This window comes from Hypanus sabinus, chromosome 8, assembly GCF_030144855.1.
Source record: "Hypanus sabinus isolate sHypSab1 chromosome 8, sHypSab1.hap1, whole genome shotgun sequence".
In the NCBI taxonomy this organism is placed as follows: Eukaryota; Metazoa; Chordata; class Chondrichthyes; order Myliobatiformes; family Dasyatidae; genus Hypanus; species Hypanus sabinus.
Genome location: NC_082713.1, coordinates 72,470,466 through 72,487,837, shown reverse-complemented (window position 1 = coordinate 72,487,837; position 17,372 = coordinate 72,470,466). Strand labels below are relative to the sequence as shown.

Here is a 17,372-nt window from a genome sequence, read left to right as displayed (position 1 = left end):
CACAAGCCGACGACCATCCCCTCCGGCACGGCTTCTCTGAGCACCATCCTCTGCCAAGCGTATTAAGATGCCCCCGCCAACAACCATCGGCAACGTGACCCCGAGGACTGGGGGCCTGTTCTTCCCAGCACAGTCCCGGACCACACAGCTGCAGCAGCAATGAAGGAGGTCTTCCTGCAATTTCCCAATGTTTCACCGTGCTTCCACATCCGTTTTCAATCGATTATGATTGTACACGGCACCCCACTTCACAAATAACAGATAATCAGTTCCAGAGTGGCCGCTGCAAGCTGCGTCGCACGGCCATCTTGGATCTTGGATCCTTATCTTCATTCTACAAGGACACCCCTCTATTTTGAGGCTGAGTCCTCTGGTCTTAGACTCTTCCACCATAGGAAACATCTCTGTATCCGCTCTATCAAGGCCTTTCAAGTTGATAGGTTTCAATGAGGCCACCCGTCAGTCTTCTGAATCCTAGTGAATGCAGGCCCAGAGCCATCAAACACTCTTCATATGCCAAGCCATTGAATCCTGGAATCATTTTCATGAACCTCCTTTGAACCCTCTGAACCTTCAACACATCCTTTCTAAAATAAGGGTTGCAAAACTACCCACAATGCACCAAGTGCAGCCGCACAAGTGCTTTATGAATTCTTAACATTACATCCCTGTTTTTAAGTTCTGTTCCTCTTGAAATGAATACTAACATTGCATTTGCCTTCGTCACCACAGACTCAACTGGCAAGTTAACCTTTAGGGAATCCTGGACAAGCACTCCTAAGTGTTTTGTATTTTCACTCCATTTCTAATACCAAAGTGCATATGGTTCCTGACATGTTATTCAATCTGCCATTTTTTGCCCATTCTCCTAATCTTTCTATGTCCTTCTGTAGCCTCTCTACTTCCTAGAAACTACCTGCCCTCCACCTTTCATGTCATCTGCAAACTTCGCAACAAAGCCACCAATTCCATGAAACAACTTATTGACATATAGCGTAAAAAGAATCGATCTCATCACAGACTCCAGTCAAGTACCACTAGTCACCAACAGCCTACCAGAAGAGGCTCTTTTTATTCCCACCCTTTGCCTCTTGCCAATCAACCACTGCTTTGTCCATGCTAGAATCTTTCCTGTATTACCAGGGGCTCATAGCTTTTTAAGCAGCTTCATGTGTGGCACCTTGTTAAAGCCCTTCTGAAAATCCAAGTACACACCATCAAATGATTCTCTTTTGTCTATTCAGCTTATTATTTCTTCGAAGAATTCCAACAGATTTGTAAATCAAGATATTCCCTTGAGGAAACCATGCTGATTACAGCCTAGTTTATAATGTACCTCCAAGTACCCTGAGACCTCATCCTTAATAATCAACTCCAGCCACTAAGTGGCCGAAAGATTCCTTTCTTCTGCTCTCTCCCTTCTTGAAGAGTGGAATGACATCTGCAATTTTCCATTCTCCTGGAACCTAACTAGGATCTAGTGATTCTTAGAAGAACATTACGAATGACTCCACAATCACTTCAGCTGCCTCTATCTGAACCATGGGCTGTACGCCATCTGGTCCAGGAGACTTAACTACTTTCAGAGCTTTCAGTTGCCCAAGTAACTTCTCTCTAGCTATAGGAAATTCATGACTCCTAACACCTAGAAATTCTACCCAACTGCTAGTGTTTTCCATAGTGAAGAATAATGCAAAATACTTATTCATTTCATCTACCATTTCCTTGTCCCCCATTACTACCTCTCCAGCATCATTTTCCAGCAGTATGATATCCACTCTTTTACACTTCCTGTAGCTAAAGAACCTTTTGGTATCCATTTAATATTACTAGCAAGCTTGCTTTCGTATTGCATCTTTACTTTCTTAAAGACTTTTTAGTTGCCTTTTATTGGTTTTTAAAAGCTTCCCAATCTAACATCTCACTAGTTTTTGCTCTATTATATGCCTTCGCTTTGGCATTTTATGTCAGCTCTGACTTATCTTGTTAGCCATAGTTGTGTCATCTTTCCTTTTGAATACCTCTTCCTCTTTGGGATGTATATGTCATGTGCCTTCCAAATTGCTTCCAGAAATTCCAGCCATTTCAGCTTTTCCATGATCCCTGCCAGTGTTCCTTTCCTATTAATTCTGGCCAATTCCTCTCTCATGCCTCTGTAATTCCCTTTGTTCCACTATCATGCTGATACATATGACTTTGGCTTCTCCTTCTCAAATTTCAGGGTGAATTCAGTCATATAATGATCACTTTCCCCTAAGGGTTCTTCTACCTTAAGCTCTCTGATCAGTTCTGGCTCATTGCACCAGAAGTATATAAAAAACTATGTGCTGATGTTGAGGAGTTTCTGGAGGAAGTTTATGAGAATGATCCTGGGAATGAAACGGTTAATGTGTTGGAGTTAGGAAGAATGAGGAATTATCTCCTTTGAAACATTTCAAATATTGAAAGGCCTTGGTAGAATGGATGTGGAGAGAATGTTTCCAATAGTGAGAGAGTCTAGGACTAGGGGTGCAGCCTTAGAATAGAAATATATCCCTTTATAACAGAGAAGAGGAAATATTTCTTTAGCCAGAGTGTGGTGAATCTGTGGAATTCATTGTCACATTTTGCTGTGGAGGCCAAGTAAATACTGGGTATATATAAAGTGGAGGTTGATAGTTTGTTAATTAGTAAGGGTGTCAAAGGTTATGAACAGAAAATAGGAGAATGGGGTTGAAAAGCAAACTAAGTCAGACATGATCAAATGGAGGAACAACGGTTCTTCAAATGGTCTGAATAGTTTAATTCTGCTCTAATGTTTTATGGTCTTGTGGAACCTGCAAAGTTATCCACCACAACGGTAACTGAAATCATCTTTAAATATGTTCTGGAAGGAAATGGAGAAATTTGTTAATATTAAAGAGAACAAAGATGTGCGAAAAATGCAGGAACAAGGAACTGAAGTGAACAATCAACCAACTAAATGACAAGAGTAGTTCTGAAGGGCTAACTGGCCAACGCATGCCGCAATTTTGGACGTTTCTGTGTTTCTAAGTGCTTTCTGCAATTTACTGAGATCATAGAACCACAGAGCATGGTACAGGCACTTTGCCCACAATTTTCTACTGACCTTTTAAGCCTACTCGAGGATCCTCCTATGTGGTCCTCCATTTTTTTCGTGGCTGATAAATGACTAACTCCAAAAACACGCAACTTTCTTGTTCCATTTCTAACTTTGATAAACAAAGTTCTTATAGTCCTTATTAAGAATTGGCCTGGATACAGCCGGCATTTTGGAAGTGAGTTCCAGCATTCTGTTGCATGTGCAGATATTTCCTTCCCTCACTTCTAGATATATTTTAAACAATATACAGTCCTAGGTTCCTCCATAAGCAGAAACAGTATGTCTAAGCTTGTGTAGGCAACTTGGCCACTTGAGCCTACTCCATCAGTTAGTAAGATCATGGTCGATCTGATTCCTGACTAGCCAGAGTAACCCTTTGCCACTTTGCTGATCAAGAATCTATCTATCTTTGTCATAAAGATATGTGAAGACTCCACTTCCACCCTCACAATCTTCTGAGAATATTTCCTTTCTAAATCTTTTTATTAATATTAGTAATATGGACAGAATACAGATGATATATTGATAAAGAAATTACCAACATACACATTCCATTACATATGAAAAAAAACATACATAATAGTTACAATATAAATGAGTTTACCAAGACATAAGCCATAAGATATATGTATGGACATAGTAAATCTAAATATTTCATAATGTATAATATAAAAAAAAACAGAAAAAAGAAAGAAAAAAAAACAAAAAAAAATGTATATAATGCAAAACTAACTAATCTAATCTAATAACTATAACTAATAAGTAATATAAAAGAAAGAAAAACAAACAATATTTCCAAAGAATATTTCCAAAGTCATAACAATTCTCCAGAAGAAAATGTTTTGCCTCATCTCTTACTTAAATCGGAAACCCAGCAATTATAAAACTTAGATTTTGCCAAGAGTAAACAACTTCTCTACAACTGCTATCTAAATCTTACATACTTCAATTGACCCTTTATTCCTCTAAATTCCACGGAAGTGTTTTTAACTGTCCAAATGATCCTCCCAGGATAACCCAGCATTCCAGGAATTAGATTACTGAATCCTTTCTGAAATGCTTCCAATGCATTAATATACTCCATTTGTTAATGAGACTATTGTGTATTTAATATATCAGTAATATTGAGTAATCTTGTATATATATTGGATGATCATGCAACGAGTAACTGGCTCATACGTACTGAACTAATTCAACAATATTTTGAAACAAAAGAAATAGCCAATGAGAAACAAATACCAATTTTTCTGAGTTCAAAGGTTTAAAGGTATACCAACTGCATGAATTAATGCAGGAGCATTCAGAACTGAAACCATTGTTGATTTCAGAATAATTTAGGTTTCATAAGCAGAATCAAAAAGAAGGGGAATCCATTTCAACATATGTGGCTGAATTGCAGACAATGTCTGTGTACTTAATGCTGCACTGAGAAATAGTTTAGTTTGTGGAATCTTACTAGGAAACAATTGAAAATGGCTCCTAACTGAAGAACAACTTACATTGAAAAGAGCAGTTGAAATCGCAATTTCAATGGAAGCCACAGACAGAGACACAGTTGAGTTGCAGTCAGGAATGAAAGTGAACATGAACAGAATTGCAGCTTTGAAACAGAAACTGGCCTGGCTGAACAAATTGTGGCGGGCGATCACATTCATCAGACCTGCTGAGGGTCAGAGTTGACCGTGGTTATTACGTCCTAGCTGTCTAGATGTGCAAGCCTGGGCAGTACGATATATAGAGAGCAAGCTGTTGTCCAAAGAGTAAGCTCCTCCTCTCCGTGCAACTGATGAATCCAAAGGAACAGCAGAGATCGATACAGTTTGGAACCAGCAGCATCGCAGGAGTTGCCGATCAGCATTGAACTCAATGTAAGACTGACTGCCTTAGGGACTCCTACTCCGGATATTTTCCTCAGGGTTTACTCATGAAGCCTTCTCATGAGTGGGTATAGCTGCAAGGCAATGGAGGTTTGAGATCAGAGTTTTTCTTCTCCTATATTAGCTGCCAACCACAGCTGACAAGCCCCATATGAGTGAAGCAACTGGCTTTAAGGCATCTTTGCCCCTTCTACTGTCAGGAAAAAACATCAACCAGGCTTAGTAGCTAAGCCCTTCTTGAAGGCCAGGAGCTGGATTTGGTTGTCAAAGGCTATTTGAGGTGCATGCGACTGGAAGAACTTAATAGGTGTTGGGAACTTGTCCCTATTATCACCAGCCTTAAGGAACAGATGCAGGCACATCAGACCAATGTAGGTTTAATGGAAAAACTTGTAGAATATGCGACAAAGTAGAACACATACAAAGAGTATATCTGGCAGGCAAAAATAAATGGACTGCACAATGAAGAGAAAAAGATAGAAAGTCAAGTTGCAGTTTCAAAAAGAGCACTAATCTTCCTGATATGGATGAAAAATCTGATAGTGATGAGAGTGACACAGGACCATGTAGCCTTGAAATTTACAGTGTGAAAATTAACAAAAGTCAAGCAATATGGTATACACCATTGATTACTTAAAATGGAATTAGACACTGGCTCAGCTTTTCAGACATTCCACAAAATGAGTCTGAGTGGCATTTCCAAGATACTAAATGGAAGCCTTCAGATATCCAAATAAGAACCTACACTGGAGAAAAGATAACTCTACTGGGAATGAAATCCTTAACAGTGAAATACAACAACCAGTAAGCCACAGAGTGCAACAGAAGGACAAGTATTACGGGGATGTGAATGACTAAGACAACTACAACTCAGTTGGAGACCCATCCACCGTTTGCATGCCGTATCTTCTGCAATGAAGCCATATGAAAGTAAATTAAGGAAGATACTGGATGATGCCTCGAAAATGTTCAATGATGGCATTGGAAAACTCAAACATATCAAGGGTAAAACAGAGTTAAATGAAAATGCTGCCCCCAAAGCTTGTTTGGTTCCTTATACCATCTGTGACAAAGTTGACCGTAAACTAGATCGCATGATGTGCAGAGCTGTCAGAATTACTTCCAGCAGAGTCAGAGTCAACACCCACAGCCACTGCAGAGGAGGCCCCAGTATCTGAGATTGTTTCTCAGGTACACGACTCACCTGCCAAGCAGAGTGAGCCTGTTGCCAGAAAAGACATTATCACACAACAGTAAGAAAGCCTTCACAGCAATTAAATCTTTAAGCCTGAATGGGACAATTTAAAATTTACTATGCTATTGATGTATATATATATATATATATATATATAGTATTTGTATAGTATAAGAAACTGTGTATATAGTTGAGAAGCAATCCCTGTTGAGTTGGAGTTTATAGTTAAGCAGGGAGGGGTGTTGTGTATTTACTACTTCAGTTATGCTTGAGTAATATTGTAAATATATTGATTGATTAGGCATTCTTGTTTGTTTAAATAATTAATTATGAGCTATATGTATAAATATGTGAATTGCATACATCATCACACTACCACATGATATGTGTGTGCCTCACAAAGTAAATACAAGTTAGATCGGCATTTCCTGTCTCCCATGTCTTCTTTTGAATTAATTTTATGCTTTAAAGTGACCATTACTGTACATGTGATATCATCTGTGCTCTAATTAAATTAACTTTAACCTCTTTAGTTTTATTATTATTTCCCCTCAGCAATAAATAATGATGTTCTGTAAGCTTTCCTAGTTACTTGAGGTATCTACATTCTAGCCTTATATGTGTCTTAGGGCATCCAAATCTCTCTTCAATTCTCTTCAATAGATGTTGTATACATGGATTTTAGGAAGGCATTTGACAAGGTCCCTCGGGAGGTAGACTCATCGAGAGATTGAAATGCAAGGGATACATGGTGATGTAACTATTTGTACTATATTGGCATTGGCTTGCCCATGGAAGACAGAGGTTTGTGGCCAATGGCAATTATTCTGACTGGAGGTCTGTTACTGGTGGTTGCTTAAATCTATGCTATCTACTTCTTGACTTCCCCAACCCTGGGAGAAAGACGGTGTGTGTTCACCTTATATATGTTGGTCATTATTTTATATGCTTCTATAAGATCAGTCTTCATTCTCCTGTGCTCCAGGAAATAAAGCCCTAGAGTGTCCAACTTCTCCCTAAAACTCAGTCCCTCAAGTTAGACATATCAGAATCAGAATCAGGGTTAATACCATCAGCGCGTCTTGAAATTTGTTGTCATGCGGCAGCAGTACAATGCAATACGATATAATAAAAACTGTAAATTACAGTAACCATATATATTGTAAGTAAATAGTTAAAAGAGAAAATACAGTATAGAGGTTGTGTTAATGGGTTCAATGATCATACAGAAATCTGATGGCAGAGGGGAAGAAGCTATTCCTGAATTGTTGAGTGTGTGCCTTCAGGCTCCTGTACCTCCCCCTGCTAGTAGCAATAAGAAGAGTGGATGTTCTTGGTGATAGAGCTCCTTAATAATGAATGCCCCCTTTTAGAGGCATCACTCTTTGAAGATGTCTTGGATTTTTAGGGAGGCTAGTGCCCATGGTGGAGCTGACTGTGTACACAACTTTCTGCAGCTTATTTTGATCCTGTGCAGTGCCCCCACCCCCATACCTGATGGTGATGCAGCCAGTTAAAATGCTCTCCACGATACATGTGAAATTTGATACATAGAAATTTGTGAGTGTCTCTGGTAACAAATCAAATCTCCTCAAACTCTTACTGAAATACTGTATAGCCACTGTTATGCCTTCTTTGTAACTGCATCAATATGCAAAGCCCAGGATAAATCCTCAGAAATTTGAAATTGCTCACCCTTTTCACTATTGATCCCTTAATGAAGACTGGTGTGTGTGCCCTCATCTTACCTTTTCTGAAGTCCACAATATCTTCATCACAATATCTGAGTCACGACAAGATCTTACTAAATCTTTTATTCTGCACTGTTTCCAACATAATTGCATCTCTCCTATTGAACACATATACCAAATGCAGCCTCACCAACAACATAATGGTCCCACTTCCGTGTTCAATGCCCTGATTGATGAAGGCCAGCATGCAGCAAGCCTTTTAACCCCACTGTCTACCTATGACACCACTTTCAGAGAGCTATGTACTTCTATTCCTAAGTCTTTTTTCCTTTAACGGTCCCCAGGACCCTACTGTTCTTTGTTAAAGTCCCACCCTAAAAGAAGGGTTAGATCGTTCTGAGTAAAGGCTCAGCTTTGGAATTGGCTCACGCAGACCAGGAATTATTTGCCATTCCCACTCTTGATCACTAAGCAGAAACATGAACAGGATGTGTAATGCGCCCGGGACAGAGAGGCGGACAGGAATACATCATTGTGGACACTACCCAGCCACCTACCTGGTTTTTCCAAAAGCCCCCTTCCGGGAAGCGCCTTAGGGCCAGCGAAACAAGAACTTCCCAGAGGAAGTTCACCTGATCGACCATTTTAGTTAGCCTTCCCCCTCCCTTCCATCTCTTACCCCCCATCTCTGCACTGGAAACACTTCAGACCATTTTCTGTAATGCTGTTTACATTGTAAATTCATGGTGAAATTTATGTATTTTTTTCACATTTTATTCCATATCTGGACTTTAACCTCTAACTTTACTTTTCATATAACTCTTTACAATTATGGAATGTCGTCTTCTGATACCCTGACCAACACACTGCAGCAAGTTCCTAATACGTATAAAAGGTACAGTATAGGAATAAGTTATGGTACAGTCATCAGTCAGGAGAGTATTGGTGTGGCCTTCCATGGAGGGAAAAGCGCAGTTGATGTTATGGGTCGAGACCCCTCGTGTAGAGATTTTGGCTCGGTCACCTCCTCCCTCGCTCTGCCCTGCAGGCAAACTCTGTACCAGCAGTCACCACCTGAGGGTGTCTGTGAGCAACCGGCTGAGGTATGAAAGAGGACTTCCCGTGGGCCAAGGAGTGAAGGAAGCAGTGAATGGAAATCCTTCAAATATTCAAAAAGAGAGTCGGCAAGGACCAAAACAAATATGATTAGGTGGTCTTATAGGCAGGCTAGGCAGAATCATGGCCCCAATGATTTTAGGTATGAGACGAGGATATTTTGTTTTTGAAAATTTGTAGCAAGTAGGAGGGGGTCACCTGATACACCTAGTTGCCTCTGTTTGTTTTTTCTGTGTCAGTCTTGGCTGAGTAAAGCAGTCACTGGTGAGTCAGGAAAGAAGGGTTCATATCCTATACCAGAGACTAAAACACCCAGCAGAGTGCTGAGGCAGTGTTACACGTTTTATTTATTTATGGAGATGCAGGCAAGAATGCTACCCTCCCTTGATTCAATCCTAGCCTAGCCGCAGGACAATTTCCCACCAGCCAGTACCTTCTTTGGACTGTGGGTGGAAACCGGAGCCACGCTGTCCAACAATCCCCTCCCCACCCGTTTTAACCCTAGCCTACTTGCAGGACAACTTACAATGACTGATTAACCCATCAACCAGTGCATCATTGGTCTGTGGGAGGAAACTGGAGCGCATTGTCAGAGGATACAAATGTACAAACCCCTTGCAGGCAGCAGTGGGAACCAAACCTTGGTCGCTGGTAGTGGAACACATCGTGCTAACTGTTTGGCCACCACGCCGCCCCCCGTGATGCTTTCAGATATCAAGCCAATGAGAACAACGCAGGAACATCTTTCTGCGCACAACCTTTCTAATTCTCTGGCCATTAAAGATTTGGAAATGCCCCACAAGGGTATGATATGAAGCTACATCAAATAAACACTATTTATGAAATGAGGATCACTTGCTCAGTCTTGTCAGATTTCCCACCTGCCTTTGTTTGTGAAAACCACTACAAAGCACATTCCAACAGCATGACCAAAGCATTAAAGAGCTTTATCTTTACATCTGAGGCTCATCTCAGTGGATCATTAAAACTGTAGCAGCTCTGAAGGGCTGTTCCCTTTGTAATCTTACAATGCCTCTCAGTACAGCATGTGCTGTGATCATGAGGTAATGTTACAGCTATTTAAGACCTTAGTTAGGCCCCAATTGAAGTTCTGGTCACCTCACTACAGAGAGGATATGGATACTATGGAGAGAGAACAGAGGAGACTTACAAGGATGTTGCCTGGATTGGAAAGAGTACCTTGTGAGAGTGGGTTGAGCAAACTTTGCCTTTTCTCCTTGGAGTGATGGGTGATCTGATAGAAGTGTATAAGATGACAAGAGGCATGGAGCATTGAGACAACCAGGGGCTTTTCCCTAGGGCTGAAATGGCTAAGTACAGGGGGCAGGGTTTTAAGGTGCTTGGGGAAGGTTTCTTGCACAAAGAGTGGTGGGTGCATGGAGTGCACTGCCAGTGATGGTGGTGGAGGTGGATACAGTAGGGTCTTTTACGAGACTCTTAGGTAGGTAAATGTAGCTTAGAAAAATCGAGGTTTATGCAGTAAGGAAATCCAGGGCAGCTTCTAGAGTAGGCTGCATGTTCGGCACAACACTCTGGGCCAAAGGGCCTGTAATGTGTTGTAGATTTCTATGTTGTATGTTCTAATTTTTCCATTAATCTTAATGGAATACTTTACACTATTCTGAATTAAACTCAATTTGCTGTTCCTCGGTTTTGTTACCCAGATAATCAAGATCCCTCTGTAATTCTTTCTGACCATCTTCAATATCTAGAACACCTATTTTAGTGTCATTTACAAGCTGATTAACTATGCCTTGAGCATTCTTATCCAAATTGTCGATATGGTACCATAGAGAGAGATAGGAACCACCATTCCTGTAACTAATAGATGTAGGGAACAATATCAGTGCTAAGACAGATCCTGTGCTTTTCCGGTTGTCAACTTCCACCAATCTGAGGGTCTACCCATTTCTGCAGTCCTTCACAGTGTGCAATTCTGAACATTCCAGCAGTATCTAAAATCAACCATCCATTCGAAGAGACTCTAAAATAAGCCTTCAGTTCCAAAGGTTTTATTTTTTTCTTAGCTATCTGTAACAAGGGAGTTTGTTAAGTAGCTTCCAGAAGTATAAAAAAAAGGTGCATAGATACCCGCCCACATTCACCATTTAGTTTAACTTCTTCAAGAAATTAAGTCACGATAATTCAGCATGACATAGTCTTTCTAAATCTAACCTGGCTTTTCTCTCATCACCTGAAAATTTTCCAGATTTTCAGTCACTTCCTCCATAATAATAGACTCTAGAGATATCCTGTACACAGCTGTTGAGCTAACTGGTCTGTAATCATTCTTCTTCCCCCTCTCACCTTTCTTCTGTAATAGAGTACTCTGCAGAGTTTTGCAACTTAGAGGAATGCTTCACAAATTGAGAGAACGTTGGATGATCATATTTTTAGAAAATCTTCTCATGTCCTTGTAATTAAACCCTAGTGCTGGGAATTTTGTGCTTACATTTCTTCACTGATTCAAAATTGATACCCTCGGAATGTTCAGCCTACTCTAAATGGTACTGTAAATAGTGATACAAATTACTAATTTTAAACGTATGCTATTTCATTTTAATATACAATATCCTCATTGCTGAATTCCCTTTTTTTCTTGGTAATTTAAAGAAGTTTTTATTGTATTTACTTTCCGTGGCTAACTTATTGTCAAACTCAGTTTCTAAGCAGTTAGATATTAGGTATAAAAATTTCAGGCTTTGAATTCTTCCCGCTGACGTGAATTGATTCTATTTATTATGATTCTATTTTATTGCACCGGTACATACATGTACTTGTGCAGATGACAATACACTCAGATTTGACTTTGCTAGTCCTTGTGACATCACTATTTCTCTCTACAGCTTACAGACAGACAGACATACTTTATTGATCCCGAGGGAAATTGGGTTTCGTTACAGCCACACCAACCAAGAATAGTGAAGAAATATAGCAATATAAAACCATAAATAATTAAATAATAATAAGTTAATCATGCCAATTGGAAATAAGTCCAAGACCAGCCTATTGGCTCAGGGTGTCTGACACTCTGAGGGAGGAGTTGTAAAGTTTGATGGCCACAGGCAGGAATGACTTCCTATGACGTTCAGTGTTACATCTCTGTGGAATGAGTCTCTGGCTGAATGTACTCCTGTGCTTAACCAGTACATTATGGAGTGGATGGGAGTCATTGTCCAAGATGGCATGCAACTTGGACAGCATCCTCTTTTCAGACACCACTGTCAGAGTTCCACCCCCACAACATCACTGGCCTGACAAATGAGTTTGTTGATTCTGTTGGTGTCAGCTACCCTCAGCCTGCTGCCCCAGCACACAACAGCAAACATGATAGCACTGGCCACCACAGACTCGTAGAACATCCTCAGCATCGTCCGGCAGATGTTAAAAGTACAGTCTGCACCAATGGTACACTTTTACCCTGATCCAGCCCCTAGGTGTGTGACTCTCATTCCCACAACACATCTTCAGTTATATGTTCACTTCTTTGTCAATTTGTATGTAACTTGTATGACAATATAGATCCGTAATCTATGAAGAATTGTTTCTTAATTCATTCTTTTTTATACTGCCTGAACATAATCTCTTACACATTCCTCCCTGTGTTATAATAACAAAAACTAGATTCTTCCATTCCACTCTGATATCCTTTCATCCTAATTCAAGGTATATATTACCCTGTCACCAGCTATGTGACATAATATCAAAACTATGTTCTTTATCCCTAATTATTGAATAACCTACAACTATCACATGACACCTAAATTCTTCGCACAGGTTCTGCTCTGAGTGCTACAGTCGACATTCCGCTTGACATTCTCTATTCCTACAGGTGGGAAGTAAACATTACCTGTCAGGTAAGGTCTATTTATGTAGATCCCTAACTTGCAGCGCTGCACTTACCTCTATCAGCCCAGGGTTTCCATTGTGCTGCCACAAGATTATAACTGCTACCCAAAGCGAGATACTTGATACTGTCCCTAATGACAGAGCATCTCCCACTCCCGCCCAGTGGCTAAGTTGATAAAATTGGGGAAGATGCCCCCACATATAGAAATGTAGAGAATCAGAGTATGATTGGACTATTAATCACTTCAGGCCTGCAACACTGTTAAGTGCAATCAAGTTGACCTTGGTTACACAAATTCCCATATAGTCCTTTGTGCACCCTCCGAGTTTATATTCACCAATTGAATCATAGAGTCATAGAGAAGTACAGCACAGAAACAGGCCCTTTGGCCCATCTAGTCCATGCCAAAACTATTTAAACTGCCTACTTCAAGCTGCACTGGGAGCATAGCCCTTTATACCTCTACTATCCATGTATCCATGTACCTATCCAAACTTCACTTAAATGTTGAAATTAAGTTCACATGCACCACTTGTTCTAGCAGCTCATTCCACCCTCTCATGAGTGAAGAAGCTTCCCCTCATATTTTATTTATGCTTTTCACCTTTCACCCTTAACCCATGACCCATGGTTGTAGTCCCTCACAAACTCAGTGGAAAAAGCCTGCTTACATTTACCTTATCTATACCCCTCATAATTTTGTATACCTCTATCAAATCTCCTCTCAGTCTTCTACATTCTAAAGAATAGAGTCCTATCCTATTCAATCTTTCCTTATAGCTCAGGTCCTCCAGACCCAGCAACATCCTTGTACATTTTCTTTGTACTCTTTCAACCTTGTTTACATCTTTCACGTAGATAGGCGACAAAACTGCGCACAATACTCCAAATTAGACCTCACCAACATCTTATACAACTTTAACATGACATCCGATCTTCTGTACTCAATACATTGATTTATAAAGGCCAATGTGCCACAACCATATTTTACAACCTTACCTATCTGTGACACCACCTTCAATGAATTATGGAGCTGTATTCCCAGAAGCCTTGTTCTACCATACTCCTCAGTGCCCATCTGTTTACTGTGTAAGACCTACCCTGGTTGGTCCTATCGAAGTACAAGACATCACACTTGTCTGCATTAAATTCCATCTGCCATTTTTCATCCCATGTTTCCAGCTGCAGGACCTTCAGCAAGCCATGATCGCCTTCCTCATTGTCCACTACACCCGGATCTTGGGGTCATCTGCAAATCTGCCGATCCAGTTAACCACATTACCTTCCGGATCACTGATACAGATAACAAACAACAAGGAGCCGATACTTGTGGCACACCACCACTCACAGGCCTCCAGTCAGTGAAGTGATCCTCTACGACAACTCTCTGGCTTCCCCCACAAAGCCAATTTGCCAGCTCATCCCTGAACGCCAAGTGACTGAACCTTCTTTACCAACCTCCTATGTAGGACCTCGTCAGACACTGTCCCTAATGATAGAGTGTCAATGCAGACAACGTCCACTGTCTGGCCTTCTTCCACTTTCCCGGTAACTTCCTCAAGAAATTCTATAAGACTGGTTAGACATGACCTACCATATACGAAGCTATGCTGACTATCCTTAATCAGCCCATGTCTATCCAAAAGCGTATATATCTGATCCCCAAGAATGCCTTCCAATAATTCTCCCACATAATGATATCAGACTCACCAATCTATAACTTTCTGGTTTCTGTTTACAGCCTTTTTTAATCAGCAGAAAAACATTGGCTATTCTCCAATCCTCTGCTACCTCTCTTGTTGCTAAGGATATTTAAAATATCTCTACTAGGCCCTAGCAATTTCTGAACTTACTTCTCTAGGGTCCATGGGAACACCCTGTAAGGCTCTGGTAATTTATCCACCTGATTTGTCTCATGGTCGCAAACACTTCCTCCTCTGTAATCTGTACAAGATCCATGAAGTAATCTAGCTTTAAATCTTTTCAGTAGCTTTAACCTTTTGAAGCAATTTTCAGTTACAGAAAGCAAGTGGATACAGAATTATGTTTACACTGATATCTATCTTAAAGCAGTCTCAATTAGTACTATAGAAATGCTAAAAATATAAGACTACACTATGAGCTTTGTAGCTAATTAAAGCACATTACCTTGAGTAATTTGGAACATACGGAGTTAATGCTCCTTGTTCTGCGTGGGATAGTGATGGATGTACTGCAGCTAAAGAACTGAAGGAAAAGATATTTGCAAGGATATCAGAGATTTAAAAAAAACAAACCAGAACGGGAGTTCTATCAAATTGCTTGCCTCTGTGTGTTAATAGTTTTGGCAGAAATATGGTAATGATGTGAGCTGTTCAGGACTGTAAAAGGAATTAAAATGAATGAATGTGTATGTAAGGGTGGTGCTTAAAAAAGCAGCTAATGTATTTTCATCATGTTCGCAGGAAGTGAGGCAGTATTCATTGAATTTTGAAAGCAGGTAAGAATACATCATTTTGATTAAATTAATACTTATTTAGATTGAATGAAAATAATATCCTTCTAATTATAACTCTTTTCAGAATTGAAAGCATTCAACTCCAGGGAAAGTGGAGCTTGATTAGATCTTAATGAGTTGATTGGATGGAGAACGAGGCCTGTGGAAAATCAAAGAGAACTTCCCAACTTCTGGAGGAAAAAAAGAAAATAAGAAAAGAGACAGAGGAAGACAAAAAGCAAAATGAGACAAAGAAATAAGTATTTGAAGAGGCTGCTGACATTTTCGGCAATGGTCTCATTACTCCTGCAAGGAATATGATGCAAGATACGCATGCATTTTGATGGGGTGATTAAGTTGTGAACTTCGAGAAGCCAAGTGTTTTCACTAGTGTTCACTCTGCTAGTGTGTGAGAAAAAAAATGTTTGATGGCTTAAAGCACATGAGTCTTCAGCTAAATGCTCACAAGAAAATGGATGGCTTATCTTGCTGTCTGCCTGAATTCATAGAACTGGTCTTCCATTTGAAAGAAACTTTTCACAACAGTAAAGATCAAAGCATTTTAAATATTATTTAAGAGAAATACTTTTTTAAAAAAATATATTGTCTCTGCTACAATTCTATGTCTCTGAATTTTATTCTGGACCGTGTTCTGATGGCCAGTTTCATCAATAGTTCTTATATACTGAACCACAGTTTGGCCACAGATGAAGTTCTTAATGCCTCAATGTCGGAGGACATCTCACACACAGCTATCTCAAAAAAGAACTGGCCAGCCTTGCTGATTCTGGTGATCATTGTGCTGACTATCGGGGGTAACATATTGGTGATCATTGCAGTCTCTTTGGAGAAAAAACTACAGAACGCAACAAACTACTTCTTAATGTCACTTGCTGTTGCTGATATGCTGGTTGGGATTTTAGTCATGCCGGTTTCCCTGATCACTATTCTCTATGGTAAGTTGTATCTAGCTTGTATGAACTTGTGATAGTATGCAGGTAAAGAGTCTTGCAAAACTGACCACAGATCTCAGGTAAATCCACTGATCAACCCATTTTGTTATATGGACTGAGATCTGTGAATTAATTAAAATTGTCCTCCAACAACAGAAGCTTTCTTTCAGATTCTGGTACAGTGTCTGATGGAGTAAAGTTCATCGTAGTGCAAGTAATTCATCTTTTTCTTAAATGAATGTAACCAGAACAGCAATGCATCTGCCTGTAGGACCATAAAATCTCTGAGACTGTGAGTAAAATTTATAGAATGTAAGTATCCCAATTATAAAATTGAAAGCATATGTTTTAGATAAATTTACTAACAAGCACTTGTAAATTTGAGCATGTAATTAGATTTTAATGCTTAATGTACTGAGAAAGAATACAGCAAGCAGCAGGAAAGAAACGCCCGAGGTGAAAACAATGTGCGAGGTTCAATTAAGAACTGATGACTGTGTGAATGTTCCCATTGTACCTCCTTTAAATTTGAAACATACAGTCAGAGCGTCATACTGCAGTGAAGCAGTGTTACAGCCCAACTTGTCCGTGTTGATGGTGTTGCCCAGCAAGCTAATCCCAAACATGAGAAAATCTGCAGACCCTGGAAATCCAAAGCAACATATACAAAATACTGGAGGAATCAGCAGGCCGGGCAGCATCTGTGGAAAAGAGTAAACAGTCAACGTTTTGGGCCGAGACCCTCTTTCAGGACGGGAAGGAATGGGAGAGGTCAGAGTAAGAAGGTGGGGGAAGGGAAGGAAGAAGTACAAGGTGGCAGCTAATGGGTGAAACCAGGAGAGGGGGAGGGGTGAAGTAAAGAACTGGGAGGTTGATTGATAAAGTGCTAGAGAAGGGGGAATCTGATAGAAGAGATAGAAGACCATGGAACAAAGGGAAGAGGGAGGAGCACCAGAATAATGTGATACGTAGATAAGGAGAGAAGGTGAGAGAGGGACACTGGAATGGGGAATGGTGAAGGTGGGATGGCAAGTACCAGAAGTTCAAGAAATTGATGCTGATGTTGTCAGGTTGGAGGCTACCCAGATGG

At 40.2% G+C, this 17,372-nt stretch overlaps 1 protein-coding gene across 1 annotated transcript in view; it reads left to right on the top strand.

Moving 5' to 3' along the window:
• The first annotated feature begins 15,451 nt into the window (after nt 1–15,451).
• LOC132397635 (5-hydroxytryptamine receptor 2C-like) overlaps nt 15,452–17,372 on the top strand; it is a 109,440-nt gene continuing 107,519 nt past the window's right edge. The window contains exon 1 of the mRNA XM_059976407.1: nt 15,452–16,285. Within this exon, the coding sequence (XP_059832390.1) occupies nt 15,952–16,285 (334 nt within the window). The 5' untranslated portion in view covers nt 15,452–15,951. The remainder of the gene's footprint in view (nt 16,286–17,372) is intronic.